Source organism: Rhinopithecus roxellana, chromosome 5 (genome assembly GCF_007565055.1).
Source record: "Rhinopithecus roxellana isolate Shanxi Qingling chromosome 5, ASM756505v1, whole genome shotgun sequence".
Lineage (NCBI taxonomy): Eukaryota > Metazoa > Chordata > Mammalia > Primates > Cercopithecidae > Rhinopithecus > Rhinopithecus roxellana.
The window spans coordinates 135,763,475-135,785,826 of record NC_044553.1 but is presented as its reverse complement, the minus strand read 5'-3'; the positions used below and the strand labels follow the sequence as shown (position 1 = coordinate 135,785,826).

The 22,352-nt window shown below is 43.0% G+C and overlaps 1 protein-coding gene across 1 annotated transcript in view; it reads left to right on the top strand.

The window, feature by feature from the left end:
* The first annotated feature begins 16,995 nt into the window (after positions 1-16,995).
* Positions 16,996-22,352, top strand: part of SPTLC2 (serine palmitoyltransferase long chain base subunit 2) — a 105,345-nt gene continuing 99,988 nt past the window's right edge. The window contains exon 1 of the mRNA XM_010382725.2: positions 16,996-17,341. Coding sequence (XP_010381027.1) covers positions 17,216-17,341 — 126 coding nt within the window. The 5' untranslated portion in view covers positions 16,996-17,215. The remainder of the gene's footprint in view (positions 17,342-22,352) is intronic.

Below are 22,352 nucleotides of genomic sequence, written 5' to 3'. Positions count from 1 at the left end.
TGCAGTGAGCTGAGATCTGGCCACTGCACTCCAGTGCGGGCGACAGAGCGAGACTCCACCTCAAAAAAAAAAAAAAAGAATAGAGTTTAACATCAATAGTACTCTAATGCAAAGGTAAATTTTGGCTTTCTTTGAACTGTATTTGTATATGCAGGTTGTTAGTATGTGTTCCAAAACTGTGTGAAACTCCTGTAATTCTGATACAACTTAGTATATGTTATCAGTAATAATTATAATTGTTATGTTAAATTATTGTATACCACAGAGGTGACACATTTCCTTGTCAATTGCATCTTTGACTGTGGTGGCCTTAAGACTTTTTGTCATCCACAGACAATCATCGTCTTGTTTTAACCCTTTTTAAAAGGTGATTTTACAGGCTGGGCATGGTGGCTCATTCCTGTAATCCCAGCACTTCGGGAGAAAGACTGAGTCAGGAGGACCACTTGAGTGCAGGAGCTTGAGACCATCCTGGGCAACATGGTGAAACCCCATATCTATAAAAACATAAAACAATTAGCTAGACGTGCTGGTGGATGCCTGTAGTCCCAGCTACTCAGGAGGCTGAGGTGGGTGGATGGCTTGATCCTGGGAATCAGATGTTGCAGGTTTCAGTGAGCTGAGATCACACCACTGCACTCCAGTGTGGGCTACAGAGTGAGACCTTATCTCAGAAAAAAAGGTGGTTTTATAATAAGCTATGGAACAGGTGCTCTTTGGAGATTTTGACATTAAAATGAAGAGGAAAGAACTTCCAAGACTCTCTTGGAAAACTAATGTGTTCATAAATATCAAGCAAAACTGGAATTGAGTGAAGTAATCTCTTCTACCTTTTTGCTTAAAACATTGCTAATCCTTTGTTTTTTGAAGCCAAGAGAACTCTTCTTTTGAACTATTTACAGCTTTGAAAATTGGGTACTCCTGTAAACAAAGTGTGGAGCATATTTGTTTCTCTCTACCTGATTTCTCCAGAATTTAGAAATGATTTGTGAGTATTCTTAACTTATGGCAATATAATTATTTATATAAGTGCAGTAAGAATTTGTTTCTCTTGCAACAAGACACAATTGGAGAAACTAGTTATTTTATCCAGGCTTTGACTGGAATGTCATGCTTTCCTTTAAGGAATCGAAATTTACTTAGAAAACCAATAAAGCCCCTTGGTAAAACAGGCCTCATACCTTTTCTCACAGTCCCTGTACAGGATTCTTGACCTGTGGTAAGTAAAGAATGTCACTTTCTAACAGGCCCAGGAGCCCCAAATTATCTTGCAACTTCAAGAGGAGAGAAGTTTACTCAACTCATACAGGTATTTACTGTCATCAACCCATGGCTGTCTTAATGCTTTAAAAAGTCTTATCTGAAGCTGGGCACAGTGGCTCACACCTGTAATCCCAGCGTTTTGGGAGGCCAAGGCGGGCAGAGCACTTGAGGTCAGGAGTTCGAGACCAGCCTGGCCAACACGGCAAAACCCCATGTCTACTAAAAATACAATTAGCTGGGCATGGTGGCACACACCTGTAGTCCCAGATACTCGGGAGGCTGAGGCATGAGAATCACTTAAGCCCGGGAGGCAGAGGTTTCAGTGAGATAAGATCGTTCCACTGCACTCTAGCCTTGGTGACAGAGTGAGATTCTAGCTCAAAAAAAACAAAAAGTCTTATCTGAGATTCCTTATGGAAGGAAATTCCATCAAAGTCAATTTAAAAAGGAGCCTATATGTCAAATAATTATTCTTGCTGTGCTTTGTGCAAATAATCTGGCCAAGTATAAAAGACTAAAGCTTATTTTGCAAACAAATCAGTCATATCATGATATGTTATTAATGAAAACAAGAACTGAAGAGAGAAAAATTATGTTTCAAGAACTATAGTACACCTGTTATTATATTCTAGTGTCATCAGTTGCTTTTGAGTTTTTGTCTGTAATTTAGTTTAACTCTGCTTATTCCTATGAACCAACCAGTGATCTCTGGCTGCAGCTCAGAAAAAAAACAGAGGAATGAGTAATGTAAAATCACCCAGGCTGGAGTGCAGTGGCCGGATCTCAGCTCACTGCAAGCTCCGCCTCCCAGGTTCACGCCATTCTCCTGCCTCAGCCTCCCGAGTAGCTGGGACTACAGACGCCGCCACCTCGCCCAGCTAGTTTTTTTTTGAATTTTTAGTAGAGACGGGGTTTCACCGTGTTAGCCAGGATGGTCTCGATCTCCTGACCTTGTGATCCGCCCGTCTCGGCCTCCCAAAGTGCTGGGATTACAGGCTTGAGCCACCACGCCCGGCCAGTAATGTAAAAATCTTGATCAATACTCTAATTCTGGGCTGGGCGCGGTGGCTCACACCTGTAGTCCCAACACTTTGGGAGGCTGAGGCAGGTGGATCACCTGAGGTCAGTAGTTTGAGACCAGCCTGACCAACATGGTAAAACCCCTTCTCTTCTAAAAAATACAAAACTTAGCTGGGCGTGGTGTAGGTGCCTGTAATCCCAGCTACTTGGGAGGCTGAGGCAGGAGAATCACTTGAGCCTGGGAGGCAGAGGCTGCAGTGAGCTGAAATTGTGCCATTGCACTCCAGCCTATGCAACAGAGTGAGACTGTCTCAAAAAAAAAAAAAAAAAAAAAAAATTAGACAAGCATGGTGGCAGGTACCTATAATTCCAGCTACTCAGGAGGCTGAGGTAGGAGAATTGCTTGAACCTGGGAGGTGGAGTTTGCTGTGAGCCGAGATCACTCTACCATTGCACTCCAGCCTGGGTGACAGAGCGAGACTCCATCTAAAAAAAAAAAAAAACCACCTGACCAACATGATGAAACCCTATCTGTACTAAAGATACAAAATTAGCCAGGCGTGGTGGTGCACGCCTGTAATCCCAGCTACCCAGGAGGCTGAGGCAGGAGAATCACTTGAACCCGGGAGGCAGAGGTTGTGGTGAGCTGAGATGGTGCCACTGCACTCCAGCCTGGGCGGCAGAGTGAGACTCTGTCTCAAATATATATATACATACAAAATTCTGAGCACATATTGGAATTGGTTAGCAGTCCCATGCACCCAAATCTTAGCAGGCATGACTATATCCTCCAGTTACCTGGGCATATCAGCAGTCTTGAAATATTTTGGAGCTGTCCACACCCCTTATTTCCATTTGACATTCTTCTAAATCTAATAACCTGATTTGTCTCCTCTGGCCTTCAAGCCACAAAGCTCAGTGAGGGATACCATCCTCTCAATATTCAAGAGTCACCGTTGGCCAGACATGGTGGCTCATGCCTGTAATCCCAACACTTTGGGAGGTTGAGGCAGGCAAATCACTGAAGGTCAGTAGTTTGAGACCAGCCTGGTCAGCATGGCAAAACCCTATATCTACTAAAAACACAAAAATTTAGCCAGTTTTGGTGGCAGGTACCTGTAATCCCAGCTACTCGGGAGGCTGAGGCAGAAGAACTGCTTGAACCTGGGAGATGGAGGTTTCAGTGAGCCAAGATGGTGCCACTGCACTTCAGCCTGGGTGACAGAGTCAGATTACATCTCAAAAAAAGAGTCACCCTTCTACAGAGGACCCCTTGATTGCCCATTAGTGGGACACAACAGAAGCAAAATCCTTCTCCTGTCTCTCTTGAACCTGGATGGATACTGCTTTCATTAATCCACAGAGCCACCCTGCCCTGACAGCTAGCAAGAAGCCAAGACTCACAGAACAACCACCACTATCCCTCTGTCAGCAGGAAGCAGTTACAGAAGACTGACCTTCATTCATTTTCCTCAAATAATTGGGGTCTTAGACTCTTGAGGGGGGAAATGTTATAGTAGGTAATTAGTCAGACACGAGCAGGGTAGGAGAGGGCTCTTCCTGTGACCAGGAATGTCAGGCAACCATCAGGTAATGGTCAGGCAGTTGTTAAACTGTCTCTCTAAAATAATAATTGGCTGCAGCCAGCACCAGGGAAAGACAGTCTCTCAATAAATAGAAACACCTGAAACTGGTGATCAGCAGCTTCCTGATAAAATCTCAAGAGGTGGGCGAGTGGACTCAAGCTTGTGCGCTAAGAGACAAAATGGCAGACTTTAACTGGTATATGACTTTCTTCTAGGAACAGCCAACTGGTAAGAGAGGAACACCTCCAGTGAGCATGTATACAACTTCAGTAAACACACCGCACATTTGGCCCTTCCTAAGTGCTAGCAGGCCACTGCAATGTGGATGGCTCACCCCAAGGGAAGAATCAGGGGAGATGTAACTCAACCCTGGAAGCATGCTAATATATAAGACTCCAAGTCAAAGGTCAAATCGTGCACTTGAATCTCTCAAGTTGCCCGCTTGGCCCTCTTCCAAGTGTACTTTACTTCTTTTTATTCTTGCTCTAAAACTGTTCAATAAACTTTCACTCCTGCTCTAAAACTTGCCTCAGTCTCTCCCTCTGCCTTATGCCCCTTGTTCAAATTCTTTCTTCTGAGGAGGCAAGAATTGAGGTTGCTGCAGACTCATTTGGATTTGCCACTGCTAGCATAGTGAGGAAGGAAGTGTTATTTATTTGGTCCTTTTGAACCCCCCAAAATATCATAATCGTATCAATGCCTTCCTTTTTCATCCTCCTTCCCTCCTTCTATTCCTTTTGCATATCTTCTTTGGTGTAAGGTCTATTCAATTCTTTTGCCCATTTAAAAATGGGGTTATTTATCCTTTTATTATTGAGTATTATAAGAGTTTTTGTGTATCCTGGATACAAGACTCTTTTTCTTTGAGACGGAGTCTTGCTCTGTCACCCAGGCTGGAGTACAGTGGCGCCATCTCGGTTCACTGCAAGCTCCAGCTCCCGGGTTCACACTATTCTCCTGCCTCAGCCTCCTGAGTAGCCCGGACTACAGGTGCCCGCCACCGCGCCTGGCTAATTTTTGTATTTTTAGTAAAGACTGGGTTTCACCATGTTGGCCAGGATGGTCTTGATCTCCTGACCTTGTGATCCACCCGCCTCGGCCTTCCAAAGTGCTGGGATCACAGGTGTGAGTCACCGCGCCCAGCCCCAGATACAAGACTCTTAACAGATATATGATTTGTGAAAATTTTCTCCCATTCTCTGGGTTATTGTTTCATTTTCTGATGGTGTCCCTCGAAAACCAAATTTTTTTCATTTTAATGAAGTCCAGTTTTCTATTTTTTCTTTGGATACTTATGCACATCCAAAATTGCACTGATTGGTGAAATATCTCAAAACTATTGTCCAATCCACAGTCATGAAGATTCATACCTATGTTTTCTTCTAAGGATTTTAAAGTTTTAGCTCTTACATTTAAGTCTTTGATCCATTTTGACTTAATTTTTTTGTGTATGGTATGAGGTAGGGGTCTAACTTTATTCTTTCGCATGTAGAGATCCAGTTTTACAAGCACCATTTGCAATTAAGATCATTCATCGTCCTCTTTAATTTTCTTGGCACTCTTGTCCAAAACCAGTTTAATACATCTTAGGGTTTATTTCTAGATTCTCAATTTTATTACATTGATCTATATATCTGTCTTCATGCCAGTAGCATACTGTCTTAATTACTTCAGCTGTGTAGTCAGTTTTGACATTGGAAAGTGTGAATTCTCTAACTTTATTATTTTTTTATCAAGATTCTTTTGGCTATTCTGAGTCCCACATTTCCATATAAATTTTAGGATGAGCAATGTCTCCAAAAAAGGCAGGTTGGTTTAGACAGAGATTTCATTGAATCTTTAGATCAATTTGGGTAGTATTGCCATCTTACAACATTAAGTCTTCCAATCACTGAACATGGGATGTTTTTCCATTATTTAGATCTCCTTTAATTTTTCAACAATATTTTATACTTTCCAGTATACAAATCTTGCATTTTTGTTAATTTTTTCCTATTTTATTATGTTTGATGCTATTGTTAATTGGATTGTTTTCTTACTTTCATGTTCAGAATGTTTATTGTTAGTGTATAAAAATATAACTCCTGGCTGGGCACTGTGGCTCGTGCCTATCATCCTAGCACTTTTGGAGGCCAAGGCAGGTAGATCACCTGAGATTAGGAGTTCGAGACCTGCCTGGCCAACATGGTGAAACCCCTGTTTCTACTAAAAATACAAAAATGTTCTGGGCATGGTGGTGTGCACGTGTAATCCTAGCTACTCGGAGGCTGAGGCAGGAGAATTGCTTGAACCTGGGAGGCGGAGGTTTCAGTGAGCTGAGATCGTGCCATTGCACTCCAGCCTGGGCAACAGAAGTAAAACTCCATCTCAAAATAAAATAAAATAAAAAATATAATAAATATAATCTTGTATCCTTTAACCTGTTTAATTTGATTACTAGTTCTAATCATTCTTTTAGTAGATTCTTTGGGATAGTTCATGTATAAGATTATGTCATCTGTGAGTAGAGATCATTTCACTTCTTCTTTTTTAATCTGGAAGCTTCTTATTTTACTTTCCTCCTTACTAGCCTAGTATAATGTTGAATAGAAGTGGTCATCCTTTGAGTTTGAGTCCTTTGTAGGGACATGGATGTAGCTGGAAACCATCATTCTCAGCAAACTATCACAAGAACAGAAAAGCAAACACTGCATGTTCTCACTCATAGGTGGGAACTGAACAATGAGATCACTTGGACTCGGGAAGGGGAACATCACACAGCGGGGCCTATCACGGGGAGGGGGGAAGGGGAGGGATTGCATTGGGAGTTATACCTGATGTAAATGACAAGTTGATGGGTGCTGACGAGTTGATGGGTGCAGCACACCAACATGGCACAAGTATACATATGTAACAAACCTGCACGTTATGCACATGTACCCTAGAACTTAAAGTATAATAAAAAAATAAATAAATAAATAAATAAAATTAATTTGATATTAAAAAAAAAAAAGAAGTGGTCATCCTTGTCTTCTTCCTAATCTTAGAAGAAAGCATTCAGTCTTTTACCATTTAGAAGAATGTTAGCTGTACATATTTTGTAAATGTCCTTTGTCAGGTTGAGGAACTCCTCTTCCACCCCTAGTGTGTTGAGCACTTTTATCACAAAAAAGTGTTAGTTTTTTTTTATCAAATGCCTTTTTTGTGTCTGTTAGATGACTGTGTAGTTTTTGTTCTTAATTCTATTAAGATGACATATTAAGTTAATTGTTTTTGGATATTGAAACAATCTACAGTCTCACTCTGTCAATTTGAGGTTTTTAATTATTATAATTATAAACAGATACCTCATTTAAAAAACTGGGAAGTATCAAAAGGCAGGAAGACATTGAACCATTTACATCCTGAACACAAGATTTTCGGGTCTGATTCGTTGGGTTACAAATATCAGGTTCGTGCAAACGTAATTGTGGTTTTTGCAGTTGAAAGTGATGGCGATGACTGCAAATACTTTTGCATGAAACTAATACATGAAAAGAAAAGATACACAAATAACCCCACAGGAATAACTGAGCATGTTTCACTAGTTCCTACTTAGTGTATGAGAAAACAAACACAAACAGGTACACTAATAGCTTGAATATAAAATAGCACATATTGAGTGCTATAATCTCATTATGGGACTGCAGAAAGTGGACTCCCCCTCTAGGAGTCTACTCAGGAGTGGTGTGCTGTCTGCTTACTTTTGAGGTTGTTTAATTTCTTGGTCACTGCTCATCCTGTTCGCCTTCCCTAAAATTTTCTTTTCCTTTTTTTTTTTTGAGATGGAGCCGCGCTCTGTTGCCCAGGCTGGAGTGAAGTGGCACAGTCTCGGTTCACTGAAATCTCCGCCTCCTGGGTTGAAGCGATTCTCCTGCCTCAGCCTCTCGAGTAACTGGGATTACAGGCGTGCGCCACCACACCCAGATAATTTTTGTATTTTTAGTAGAGATGGGGTTTCACCATGTTTGGCCGGGATGGTCTCGATCTCTTGACCTCATGATTCGCCCGCCTCGGCCTCCCAAAGTGCTGGGATTACAGGCATGAGCCACTGTGCCTGGCCTACTCCTAAGTATGTAACCAAGAGAAATGAAAGTTTACGTCCACAGAATGATTTGTATACACACACACATACACACACACACACACACACACACACACACACACACACATATATATATTTTTGAGACAGAGTCTTGCTCTGTCGCCCAGGCTGGAGTGCAGTGGCACCACCGTGGTTCACTGCAAGCTCCACCTCCCAGGGTCACGCCATTCTCCTGCCTCAGCCTCCCCAGTAGCTGGGACTACAGGCGCCCACCACCATGCCTAGCTAATTTTTTTTTGTAATTTTAGTAGAGATGGGGTTTCACCGTGTTAGCTAGGATGGTCTTGATTGCCTGACCTTGTGATCCGCCCACCTTGGCCTCCTAAAGTGCTGGAATTACAGGCGTGAGCCACCGTGCCCAGCCTGTACACACATATTTATAGCAACTTTATTTGTAATAGCTCCAAACTAGAAACAATCCAAATGTCCATCAATTGGTAGATAGATGAATAAACTGTGTGCATCCATACAATTAAAACTACTTGACAATGGCCAGGTGCGGTGGCTCATGCCTGTAGTCCCAGCACTTTGGGAGGCCAAGGCGGGTGGATCACGAGGTCAAGAGATTGAGACCATCCTGGCTAACACGGTGAAACCCATCTCTACTAAAAATACAAAAAAATTAGCCGGGCGTGGTGACGGGTGCCTGTAGTCCTAGCTACTCAGGAGGCTGAGGCAGGAGAATGGTGTGAACCCGGGAGGTGAAGCAGGCAGTGAGCCGAGATCATGCCACTGCACACCAGCGTGGGTGACAGAGCAAGACTCCGTCTCAAAAAACAAACAAACAACAACAACAACAAAACTACTCGGCAAAAAAAGGAAGAAAGATACAAGCTACAACATGAATGAATCTCAAAATATTATGCCAAATGAAAAAAGCCAGACAAAGAAAGAATATACTACATTATTTCATTTATATAACATTTTCGAGAATGTTAACTAGTCTATAAGACAGGAAGTCTGGGAGAACAGTGCAGGAGGAGAGGGATTCCAAAAGGACACCAGGAATATTTTGAGGATGATGGATATGTTCATCATTCTGATTGTAGAGATAATTTTACAGGTAGATATATATATATATGTCAAAACTCATCAAATTATACACTTGAATATGTGTAGTTTACTATTAATTATACTTCAATAATGCTGTGAAAAATATTGTACTGAAGGATTGTAATAGTTAAGATGCTTTAAGTTTCAATTTTTAAAAAATACAAAACTTCAACTGCATAAACAACTAAAGAGAATCTCTTGACTCAGCATAATTGAAATGTCTACTGTGGGCCTCATGTGTGGTTTGATCAGAGCACCAGCTCCATGTGTCTGTGAGCTTCTCTGCTCACTTCCTGATGTTGCTTTTATTCTTAGTAGGGTTTTTCTCGTGGTAACCAAATGGCTGTAGCAGTTGTAGGTCTCACATTCACATACCACACCTTCTGGGAAAACAGATAGGTTTCCTTCCCCCGGTCATTGAACCAAAATCTCCAGTCGTAAGTATGATTGAATCAACTACACTCTTGTGTCTGTCCATAAACCACTCCCTGTTGTCAGGGTCTGGGAAATAGTCCACCCTCTAATAAATGACTGCTCACCAGTGAAGGAAGAGTGGAATAGATGCTGGAGAAGCAACCACCTGAAATGCAGGATATGGACCAGTAGATAAGGATGGGGCGGTCAGCATGGGAAAGGCCGGTTTGGATTAAAATAAAAGGTGACTCTAAAGTTGTCATTTATGCCTTAAAATATGCTGTTGATATAATAGAGAAATGTACTATATGTTGAAATGTTCAAATGTCAGGCCTTAAAGTCGATACAAGAAAGTTCCTGGCAGGGAGGGGTGGCTCACACCTGTAATCCTAGCACTTTAGGAGGCCGAGGCAGGTGGATTACCCGACGTCAGGAATTCAAGACCAGCCTGGCCAGCATGGTGAAACCCCATCTCTACTAAAAACACAAAAATCAGCTGGCCATGGTGGCAAGTGCCTGTAATCCCAGCTACCCAGGAGGCTGAGGCAGGATAATCGCTAGAACCCAGGAGGTGGAGGCTGCAGTAAGCCAAGACTGTGCCCACTGCACTCCAGCCTGAGCAACAGAGTGAGATTCTGTCTCAAAAAAAAAAAAAAAAAGTTCCTTTCCCTGTCAAGTCTTTTTGACATCCCTGTTGCATTCCCATTGCCTACTCTAATTCCCATACTTTTTGGGAGATTTATTGAAAGAACCTGTCATGTGGCTTTAGAGTCATTGGGCACATAAACATCAGAATAGTCTTCTTCCAGATATAGGTTAAAATGGCCCACCAAAATATTAGGCACCAAAAATTATTGGTTTTGGAAGTGATACAAGATAGAGAAAAAATGTGAGAAATAGTTAGCAAATATTGAGGGTAGAGGAAGAACCCCAAAGGCCGTTTTAAAAGAAGTTATGTTGTCCATGAATATGTAACATTGCATAGTAAATATAAAGAAAGTGATGGGGACAATAGCTAAATCTTCTAAGGGTTCTATGATGAAGTGGAAAAGAATGACAGCTTTACCTTCCACTTATTCGGTTTAAATATGCAAATTCCATCACACCATTGAATGCATATGTCACATTGCCTAGGAACATACGCAATTTCTTATTTATGTCTTCTTTTTTTAAAAAAAGCAAATTTTTTTGGTTTTTTTATGGAGATACACTTCACATTCAGTACAATTCAATTTTTGCCATTCACAATATATAACATTCAGAGTTGGTGGTATGTTGTCTTACGAGTCCTTTATTGCTCTTTTTTTTTTGGGGGGGTGGGGACAAAGTCTCACTCTGTTGCCCAAGCTGGAGTGCAGTGGCACCATCACGGCTCACTGCAACCTCTGCCTCCTAGCTTCAAGTGATTATCCTGCCTCAGCCTCCTGGGTAGCTGGGATTACAGGTATGCACCACCATGCCTGGCTAATTCTTTGTATTTTTAGGGAGATGAGGTTTCACCGTGTTGCCCAGGCTGGTCTTGAACTCCTGATCTCAGGTGATTCACCCACCTCGGTCTCCCAAAGTTCTGGGATTACAGGCGTGACCCACTGTGGCCTGCCCTTTATTGCTCTCTTAGAGAGTTAATTCTCTGTCTGTATTTCTATTTTTCTTATACAACTACATATACAAAGAATGTTTATTAATGGCTTTAGGATAATGATTTGATGAAGATGAAGATATCAATCACTTAAATCAGTTAAGTAAACACACAGAACAGACAGTGACCATAGGGAGGGATTAATTTGAGACAAATTTTGCAGGTCGGATTTGTGGAGAGGGAGAGTTTAAATGCAGCATTCCTAGTAATATCATCTGAAAATGTTGAGACTGTCCGAGGCATTCCTACTTCCTGCTTTTTACTGTCGTAATCATATGTAATGTGATCAGTGCAATGGACATCTGTGACTTATGCCTACTCAGTGCCGTGTTTTCTGGCAACAGCATCCATCCTCTCCCAGTGGAAAACCATTGGTCTTCCCTTCTCTGAGCCTGTGGCTCAGAATTGGCGGAATGGTTGGGCACAAGATTCAGGCCTGGCCAATCAATTCAACACTCACCCGATGCATGTGACCCAAGCTGGGCCAACAGGAGTCTACTTAGGAATCTCGAGAATACTACAGAAAACAGGCAGTGTCTTTCAGCTGAAGTTTTAAGCTGACTGAATGGAAGCTTGCCCACCACAAGCCATCTTTGCCATCACATGGTGGCAGCCTTTCTGGGAATAAAGCTAATTCAGAGGGACCGCAAGCTGGGGATGGAGATAGATTTCTTTCCTTTTTTTTTTTTTTTTTTTTTTCTTTTGAGCTAGGTTTCTGATGATATCATTTGAGTACCTGGTCCAATCAGATCTACCCTTAGTTTCTGGTTATGTGAGTCAGTAAATCATCTTTATGCTTAATCCAATTTAAATTCAGTTTCAAAGCTTGCAACTCAGAGTGTTGGCTAACATCACCACCATGATCATAATCTACATCACCATCCTCTCTCCTCCCTCTTGAAGCCAGAAGCAAAAGTCCACTTGCTTCCTGAAGCAGAACCTGAAATGATTGCAACATTGAGTCAGGTGAGTGCCCAGAGGAAGTCCAGGGTGGCAGTGTGGGGTGTGGTGGAGGAAGCTCTCAGGTGCTTCTGGAGCAGAGGTAACTCAAGGCCAGAGACCTGCCATTGAGACATAGGCTCTGGCTGCCTATTCCTGGAGCACTCATCTGTATTATTGTAGAATTCCCATTGCAAATGCTTTGTTGGGTACAGATTAAAATCTCTACTAAGTGCTCAGCTGGCACCCTGGAGGTGTATAATCAGAAATCATCATTCCTCTTAAAGTTTCATGTTTGCATGCAAACATTCATTTAAATAGCTCAGGCCTCAAGATCATAATGCAATTCTAAACTCTTGTCCCAGGACCTGCCCAGTTTTGTGGATGCAAATATTGCCACTGAAAATAATCCAAAAACATTATCCAAGATTTTCCAGCAAAACTAGGGTCAGAAACCCTGGGAGAGAATTAGTCTATTTCACTTACTCTATTAGATTAGGAATAATGAAAGGGGAAAGAGCAGATGCATTTCTTGTAAATCAAGACTGAAAACTCCGCAAGCGCAAAGACCATGTTTCTTTCTATTTATCATTGTATTTGTGACACCCAACATGATGGCCAGCAAAAAATACTTGTTGTGCGATTGGCCTAATAGAAAATGAATGAATGAAGCACGAGAAGTTTGAAAAGGAAAGACCAGGCCAGGCGCGGTAGCTCATGTTTGTAATCCCAACAATTTGGGAAGCCAAGGTGGGCGGATCACTTGAGGTCAGGAGTTTGAGACCAGCCTGGCCAGCATGGCAAAAACCTGTTTCTACTAAAAACACAAAAATTAGCTGGGCATTGTGGCATGTGTCTGTAATTCCAGCTACTTGGGAGATACAAGAATCACTCAAACCCAGAAGGCAGAGATTGCAGTGAGCTGAGATTGCACCACTACGCTCCAGCCTGGGCAACAGAGTAAGGTTCCATCTCAAAAAAAAAAGAAAAAAGAAAAAGAAAAGGGAAGACCAAATGATGCTCTCAGAGTCAGGTTCAAATAATATCTCTGCATTGTCTATCTCTGGTTTTTGTGCAAAAGTAGATTACTTCTGAAGGGCCCTTTCCATTTCATCTTGTGGTTCTTCTTTTTTTCTTTTTTCTTGAGATGGGGTCTTACTATGCTGCCCAGGCTGGTCTTGAACTCCTGGGCTCATGTGTTCCTCCTGCCTCAGCCCCCTGAAGAGCTAAGATTACAGGTGCATACCAAAATATGCAGCTCTATCTTGTGATTCATCTGCAGCATTAACTGATATAAAGGACATTGTCCATTTTTGCCTGCCCAGTGTCCATTCCCTTTTTCTATTAGGTCCCCCATTTCCTTTTAGGAAATCACCTCTTCTCATTTAACGTACTCTTCTTAAGAGGGTGCGTCTTGGTAAGCACCACCCACCATGAAAAGTGAAGGAAACTTTTTTCTTCTGTTTGTACCTATAAGGACCAATGCAACCTAAACTCAAGTAAGCAGATATTCTCTCCAGTATTTGACTCTCGACCAAGTGACCCAAGAATGGAAGGGGTAGTTGGATGTCATTTATTTTGGCAGGGGTGTTGCTAAGAGAAAAAATTCAAAGAAATTAAATTTAGGCGGGGCACAGTGCCTCGCTCCTGTAATCCTAGCACTTTGGGAGGCCAAGGTGGGTGGATCGCCTGAAATCAGGAGTTCAAGATCAGCCTGGCCAATGTGGTGAAACCACATCTCTACTAAAAATACTAAAATTAGCCGGGCGTGGTGGCAGGTGCCTGTAATCCCAGCTACTTGGGAGGCTGGCTGAGGCAGGAGAATCGCTTGGACCCGGGAAATGGAGGTTGCAGTGAGCCGAGATCGCGCCATTGCACTCCAGTCTGGGGGACAGGAGCAAAACTCTGTCTTAAAAAAAAAAAAAAGAAAGAAAGAAAGAAAAGAAAAAAAGAAAGAAATTAACAGAATTTAACTGAGCAAATAATAATCCTCAAATTGGGCAGCCCCCATCCAGAATCAGAACACTCAGAGAGATTCCGGCACTGTCACATGGTCAGACAGGATTTATGAATAGAAAAAGGAAAGAAACATACAGAAAACAGAAGTGAGACATAGAAACAGTTGGAATGGTTATAGCTTGGCTTTTGCCTTATTTGAACACTGAACAGTTGGCTGCCTGTTGAATGGTTGAAGTATGGTTTCTGTGATTGCCTGAGGCTTGGCTACTTGTTTGGGTTTTTTTGTTTGTTTGTTTTTGTTTTTGAGACGGAGTTTTGCTCTTGTTCCCCAGGCTGGAGTGCAATGGCACGATCTCAACTCACTGCAAGCTCTGCCTTCCGGTTCACGCCATTCTCCTGCCTCAGCCTCCCGAGTAGCTGGGACTACAAGCGCCTGCCAGCACTCCCGGCTAATTTTTTGTATTTTTAGTAGAGACGAGGTTTCACTGAGTTAGCCAGGATGGTCTCGAAATCCTGACCTCGTGATCCGCCCGCCTCAGCCTCCCAAAGTGCTTTGATTACAGGCGTGAACCACCGCGCCCAGCCCTAAATGCTTTTCTTAATTCTCCAACTCTATGAGATATATCCCATTTTACAGATGAAGGAACTGAGTCATGGAGAGGTTAGGCAGCTTTGCCTAAATCATAAGGATTCTAAGTGCCGAAACTGGTCTTCAATTATGGTGTATCTGACTGCAGAGCTCTTGCTTCTAAGCATTGTGTGTAACCTCCCTCTCAAAGAATCTCAAAGCAGTGCTTACATGCTTACACAGGTGTGTATAAAGTTCATAGAGGAGAAAGCAACTAATTTTGTGGGGAGGTTGGGCTTCAAAACAGGCTTCACAGTTGAAGAGGTTTGAGTAATCTTGAAGGAAGAGAAGGGTTGTCTTCCTGGTGCCTAGCATAGAACTTTGCATACGAACACTGTAAAATGATGATTAAGCAGCTTATGCTTCTGGAAGGAGTTGTTTTCCTGTTTACATGGAGCCTGGGGTGTTTCCTACTGCCTACTGCAGCATCATTTTTGTGATTTAGCAATGGCATGTGAAGTAATCAGATCATCTGTATATCACCGATGCTCACAGAAGCCTGTAAGGTAAGTAGTACAGGTATACACTTTGTAAGATCAGTGAGGAAACCAGGGCTGAGTTTGCATGATTTGTTCAAAACTATACATGGTTGAGTAAGTGGTAGAACAAGACAAGGGGCCAGACCCCTGAGGAGGGATTGGCTAACAGGATTCCTCTAATCTAGCCAGACTCCTTTACTCCTCTTAGCCTGCAGTTCAGGCTTTGCTCTTTCCAGACTCGGCACCTGAGTTTCTGAAGGTTTCCTCAGAGTACCCTCTCCATCCTTCTCAGTTCCAGCTCTCCAAGTACCACTCATCTTCCAAGATCTATCTCATTGCGCATCTTCCTCACAAGCCTTCTCCAAATTCAATCAGCTCACTCCCTAAGCTTCAGTTAAATCCCTTAGCCCTGCTTCCATCCAGATTCCTGCTCTGAAAACTTTCTACATGGTTAGACTCATCACTGCCATTCAGCTTCCCTCATCAGGACTCCTGTTGCCAAATCTCTCCAGCCTTAGGTTGGTCTTTAACTGTTGTTTTCTTGTCTCTCACTGAAATGTAAGCTCCATGAAGCACAGCCATATGCTTCTTTTTTAGCCTTATACATATAGACGTATATTCACTTTAAGATCAATAGTGTTTGTCTTCAAATAGGATGTGTGGGATGCATGATCCCACGTTCTGTTAGATTATTCAGCTTCTAAGTCATGCAAAACTGATACCTTGTGGACCTCCTTTCTAAAGCTCCTGCAGGGTGGGGGAAGACTGCATGGATTCTCATAGGTGCATTTAGCAATTACTAGTAACCAACACTTAATGAATGCTTACTAATTGCTAGGTCCTGTACAAAATACATTACATACATAAACTTATTCAATCTTCATGACAACTATTATTATCCCCACTGAACAGATGAAGATACATAGAGGTCACTCAGCTAGTAAGTAGCGCAGCTAGGATTTAAAACCCAGACTGACTCCAGAGTCCATACTCTTAATTATGACACTAAATTCTTTATGGATAACAGAAAGTCTCTAACTGTAATGTAGATCAGTTTCCTTGCTTTCTAACCCAATGGGAAGATGGAACTAAAAGGGTGAGAAAACAATATTTATTATACTCCTATTACGAGCCAAGTATTATAAGAGGTGTATAATGGGTTAATGATATAATTCTTGCAATAAGTCTAGGAAGCAGGAAGTATTAACTCTATTTTAAAGAATTTGGCTTCTAAAGTGGTTAAATACAGTGCTCAAGTTTTAGCTTCCAGTTACTGGCAGAGTTGGAATTAGACCAGGTTTTCTAACTTTGAAGGAAAGACTTTAAAGGAGGCTGTATGGAAAACCCTGCCAAGGGCAAATGTGAAGGGCACGTGAAAAGACATCTGAATTATTACTTATAATAATTCAGAAATAGTGAATGTGTGGCGCAAATTGAAGAATGGTGAGAGATTGTCAAAATATCTATTCTGTAAATACTCACAAAGGAATAAGCTAATTAAATACGGGAGCTGCGGGTCTTGGGCTAGGACATAAAGCCCAGAACTTCCCGTGAGGCAAAGGCAGACACTGCGCCACCTGTCCTGGAGAACCTGGGAACCCGCTCTAGAGACTTCGGCTCAGCCCCTTTTCTTTCCTCACACTCTAATTGGCTACTTTTCCCTGGGCTCCGCCTCCTTCTCTGTCTGGACCATTAAACAGGCAAGCCCTACCCAGGACCTGGGCGCGGCCTCCAATCAGGTGCCAGGCCCTGGAATCCCTCTAGAGAAGCCCCCTCTCCGGCGAGGCGCTTTGCTCTCGTCCGTGATTGGCCAGGCAGCAGCATGGGGTCCGCCTCCTTCTCTTCCAGATAGGTCAGCGGTCTTCAGGACCACATCCCTCTCGGCCGGTCCCTGCCGTTTTTTCTCTTCGCTGCGTGGCCTTGGGCGAGCCGGGTCCTCTGCGGAGAGCGCCCCGCCCTCTGTGAAGGCCCGCCCGGGAATTGGCGGCGGCGCTGCAGCCATTTCCGGTTTCGGGGAGGTGGGTGGGGTGCGGAGCGGGACTTGGAGCCGCCGCCGCCGCTGCCGCTGCCGCCGCCCACAGATCCTGCCTTGCGCCTGGTGCTGCCAGGAAGATGCGGCCGGGGCCCGGAGGCTGCTGCTGTCGCCGCACGGTGCGGGCGAATGGCTGCGTGGCGAACGGGGAAGTACGGAACGGGTACGTGAGGAGCAGCGCCGCAGCCGCAGCCGCCGCCAGCCAGGTACGAGGGGCCCGCGCCGCAGGGCCGGGGTGGCGGTGCGGGCTGGCGGAGGGACGGCCGGGCAGGGCGAGGTCTCTGGGCCATCCGCTGGGCAATCCACCGGGTGGGCACAGCTCGCAGGTGTGGGCGGCAGTGTCCGGCCGCTGGCCCGACCTCCACGAGCCTGGAAGCTCAAGGACGGCTGGGGGGCTCCCCACGTCTCCGCGCCTGGAGGTCTTCCTCCCTTCCCTCCGGAGCTCTGGGTTCTGCTCAGAGCTCCGGGTACCTTTCTCTGACCCATCCTGCCAGAAGTGTGTGCCGCCCCCAGGGGAAGCAATGAGGGACCCCTCGGACCCCACTGGGAGCTACCCAGGGGCTCCCGAGGGTCCCTTCTCAAACCCCCGAGGTTGTTGCTTCCTCTTAAAGTCCTGCAGCCTTCCAAAGAAAACCACCCATGGGGTCCTTAAGAGGCAAAGAAAGTTAGGCGGTGGTGTCAGATGGAAACACACCCAGCCTCTCCCAACCACATTCTGGACTACCACGTTCGCTCCCCAAGCAGGACATTGGTCCGTAGATCTGGCAGGGAATCCAAGCTGGTCCCTCGAAAGCATCATTCTCTTAACTCTGCTCGTGGTGAGACTCTACCTCAGGCTCCAGGTTGAATTGGGTGACTCCTTCGACCCTTTTCTGAACACGAGTGCTCTCACACAAGGGGATTGTTTAGCTTGGTGGTGACTTGCGATGACTATACTAATTAACCATGCTGAATCATCAACCAAGTTCAGGCAGTTCTAAAATATTTTGAAAAGTTCTAAATTCAAGACAGTGCTTATTATCAACCTTACAGTGCTCTAGACTGACAAGTATTCTGTTGAAATGTGTTTTTAAAGATGAGCTGGTTAAAAAGATGCAAGATCGGTGTTCCTGGAAGAGAGTGTTGCGATAATTTCCAGTTGACTTTAATACGTTTAAGTCTTGTACAGATACTAAGGAACACTTAGAAAGTACCCTGTTCCCCTTTAGCAGGAGTGTGACCGTTGCAGTTTTGATAGGATGGTGATCTTAATTTGGCTTTAACATAAATATCTGGCAGGCTCCACCCCAGATGAGTGTTACGATGGATAGATCTGTTACTGTTTGGTGTGAAGCAGAAAATAAAGCATTTTTCCAGGTCATGTGAGATATTGAGACTGAGAGTTGAGGGGAAGAATAAGTAAAACAGACTTGACCTCCCCTGAAGTTGTAAGGTGTCAAAGCGAAGTAATACACAGATCAAAAGATTTGTTTTCACTTTTAAAGACATAATTGTGTGAGGGAGGAAGTGATAACAATGAGCTCATTATAAGCAGTGGAATAGTTTGTCGTTTTCCTAGCAATGTAAACGACTTATAAGACAAAATTGTTGTGGTGTATAGAATGTAATAGGGAAATTTAACGGGTAGGAGTTAGAAAATACATTGTAGGTGAATGAGTGAGGTATGATTTTTTTTTTTTTTTTTTTTTTTTTTGAGATGGAGTTTCGCCCTTGTCGCCCAGGCTGGGGTGCAGTGGCGCGATCTCGGTTCACTGCAGCCTCCACCCCGTGGGTTCAAGCGATTCTCCTGCCTCAGCCTCCCGAGTAGCTGGGATTACAGGCACCCGTCACCACGCCCGGCTAATTTTTGTATTTTTAGTAGAGACGGGGTGTCACCACGTTGGCCAGGCTGATCTCGAACTCCTGACCTCAGGTGATCCGCCTGCCTTGGCCTCTGAAAGTGCTGGGATTACAGGCGCGCCCGGCCGAGGTATGATTTTTCTTTTACATGAAAAAGGAAGTCAAGAGAGGTGTTCACGCTTCAGAGGTGCTTTGTGTTAAAATGCTGCTTTCAATCCCTGTGAGTTATGTTCTGATTTAGTAGGAAATCAAGGACCTTTCTCCCATAATCTCTAACAATTTAGCATTTGTAGAATGATACTTCTTCAGAGCTTGTCAGCTAATAAGGCGAAGAAATACCAAGGTACTAACGTGACATTTTAAAATCTGTGTAAATAACATTTGGTTGACTTTTGGGGACATGTTTTATAAAAGTTTCACTCAAGGCACATTGGTGGCATTTAAAAGAATGGTCTGTTGAAATGCTGTGAGGGCTGCAGTATCCCTTCTAGAAAACTACTTCTCACCAGTATTTTTTAAACAGACTTCAGATCTGGAGCTTTCTGCACTCTCAGATGGAGGAATATTGTCTGTGAATTTTTTTTCTTTTCTTGTACAAAAGAGAGATCTTGGTAACTACATGAGAGCTATACAATATCTTAACATTTTTTAAAAGTTGTTTTCATTTTAATTAAAGCGATGTGCTTGTGCTCCAACCTCTACCTGTCTTTCCCATTTTTCTGAAGGAAATGTTGCCAACTGTGCCATCAAAAATATGCATACAGCTGTGTGTCATGCTTTTACTAGAATATGAATTTAGAGTACAACGTGGTTGAGATGTAAATTATTTTCCTCACATCTCCCACCATGTCTTTTAATGAACAGGAGAGAAGTCACAAACGTCTAAGATCACTTTACACTCTCGAGTATGTTTCTGTGCTTGAAGGGGTGAATGAATGTATATAGTAAAAGAACAACTCTTGAATTTGGGTCTAGAATTTGATTAACTAGATGCTGTGTTAAGGAGTTATGAAACAATCAGATATTGCTGTTTAGTGATGACAGTAGACACACAGTTTTCACAATAGTAGCAGCTGAACAATAAAGCAGTAATTTTTCCTCTTTGCTATTCAGATGAGTGGGAGGAGCACAAACCTTTATTTGAGGTAAAGTGTGGCAATTTGCCCAAGGGAAACTTTTACATTAGCATTGGAAAGAACCTTTGAGAGTTTATGTAATTCAGTCCTTTATCTCTTTTTAGGACTTTATTAAAATCAGTCCTGATAGAAAATTCTGTGCTGTTTTTAAAGATCTCCAGGGGATTTGCAGCAAGTTTTTCTCTATAGCAAACTGCATTATTCCGTGATCTTAATTACCAGATTTCTTCTGTGGATTTAGCATTTGATTAAGTAAATGCCATGTTTTGGTTGTCCCTGAAATACAATAGTTTGTTCGTGTGTTTGTTTTTAAAACTCCATGTTAACAGCTCTTTTTAAAAGAGCTTCCATTTCTGTATAGAACTTTGGAGATTTAGGTTTTCCTTTTACTTTCCTCAATTAGTTAAAAAGTATGAAAGAAAAAAATTAACTACCTTTGAGACAGTTTTGACCCTAACTTTGTTCCCTTTGGGCGTAGTGTTTTATTTTTTTTTTGGAGACGGAGTCTCACTCTGTTGCACAGGCTGGAGTGCAGAGGCTGGATCTCAGCTCACTGCAAGCTCCGCCTCCCGGGTTCACGCCATTCTCCTGCCTCAGCCTCCGGAGTAGCTGGGGCTACAGGCGCCCGCCACCTCGCCCGGCTAGTTTTTTGTATTTTTTAGTAGAGACAGGGTTTCACCGTGTTAGCTAGGATGGTCTCGATCTCCTGACCTCGTGATCCGCCCGTCTCAGCCTCCCAAAGTGCTGGGATTACAGGCTTGAGCCACCGCGCCCGGCCTGGGTGTAGTTTTAATGAGATATTAGAAGGATGAGAGCTCTCTGGCTGTCAGAATAAAAAATTCTATCTCGAGGAATTGGGGCAAAAGTTATGTTCTTATGTTAAATAATAAGACAAGCAAAGTAGAAAGAACAAAGTGTTAGTCTTGCTTCTTAGGAGGAGGCAAATAAATAACTAATGAAAGCTGGTTTACTGAATAGCTACTAGCTTTTGTTTCCACTGAGGGGAAACAGTAACTGGGGATTTAATGTGATAGTTAAGGAAAAGGAGAAGATAGTTATGAGGCCGTAACGGTAGAAATAGTTAGAATGGTCATATACCTGTTTAGATTTAGCAGGTTCTGATAAGATACCTCAGATACCTCAAGGCTTTTCAGAAATAATGTAATTACAACTTGCAGGACAACATTTTCATTTCAGTTTTTGCTTTAAGGGGAAGCATATCTTGATTTTTACATAACTGCAGTTGAAGAATTCCACTTATTTGAGATACTTAGGAATTTTCTTTAACAGGAATTCTTGGGAAATGTGTGAGCAACTGTGTTCTTAAGGTAGTATTTTAGAACTAGGATGTTCAGAAAAGTCAGACTTACCCACTTTTTAGGGTTTGCCCAGGTGCCATAGAAACTTGCACTGCTTTGAGCAAGACAGTTAATTGGTTGATTTAATTAGATTCAATTTTTGAAAGAAAGAAGCAGTGTTTATTGGTAGAATAGGCAATTCAGAGGGATGGGTAGAGGCAGTGTTTGCATTCTGAGTGGGTGTGCCATACTTGATTAAATAAATGGTTTGTGGAGTCAAAGGCAGTTCCCTTCTGGGTAGTTTCTGAGAAGCTTATGTAATATAATTCACAATTTGTGACCGATTAAAAAGTAAATCCTTTGCGCTTGACCCATTTACTGTTAGAAAATTTATCTTAAGTTTGTCTTTAAGACTACTTTTTATTACAAAGCTTGACGCGGCTGTTTTTCCTTTTTTAAAAAAAATCATTTTTACTTCTCATTATAGAAATAATACATGTTTAATGTGAGATCGTAAAGCATTGGGATAATCTCTGTGTTAGGTTTTTTTTTTTGAGACGGAGTCTCACTCTGTCGCCCAGGCTGGAATGCAGTGGCGCCGTCTCAGCTCACTACAACCTCCACCTCCCGGGTTCAAGTGATTCTCCAGCCTCAGCCTCCTGAGTAGCTGGGATTACAGGCATGCACCACCAGGCCTAGCTAATTTTTGCATTTTTAGTAGAGACAAGGTGGAGGTTTCACTGTGTTGGCCAGGCTGGTCTCGAATTCCTGACCTCAGGTGATCCACCTGCCTCGGCCCCCCAAAGTGCTGGGATTACGGGCATGAGCCACCGCGCCCAGCTGGAGGTTTGTTTTTTAATGTGGTCTATTGTAAATCGGTCTGCTGCTTTCTAATAATTTTTGTTATTGTTGTTTGCTTTGTTTGCAAGACAGGGTCTCACTCC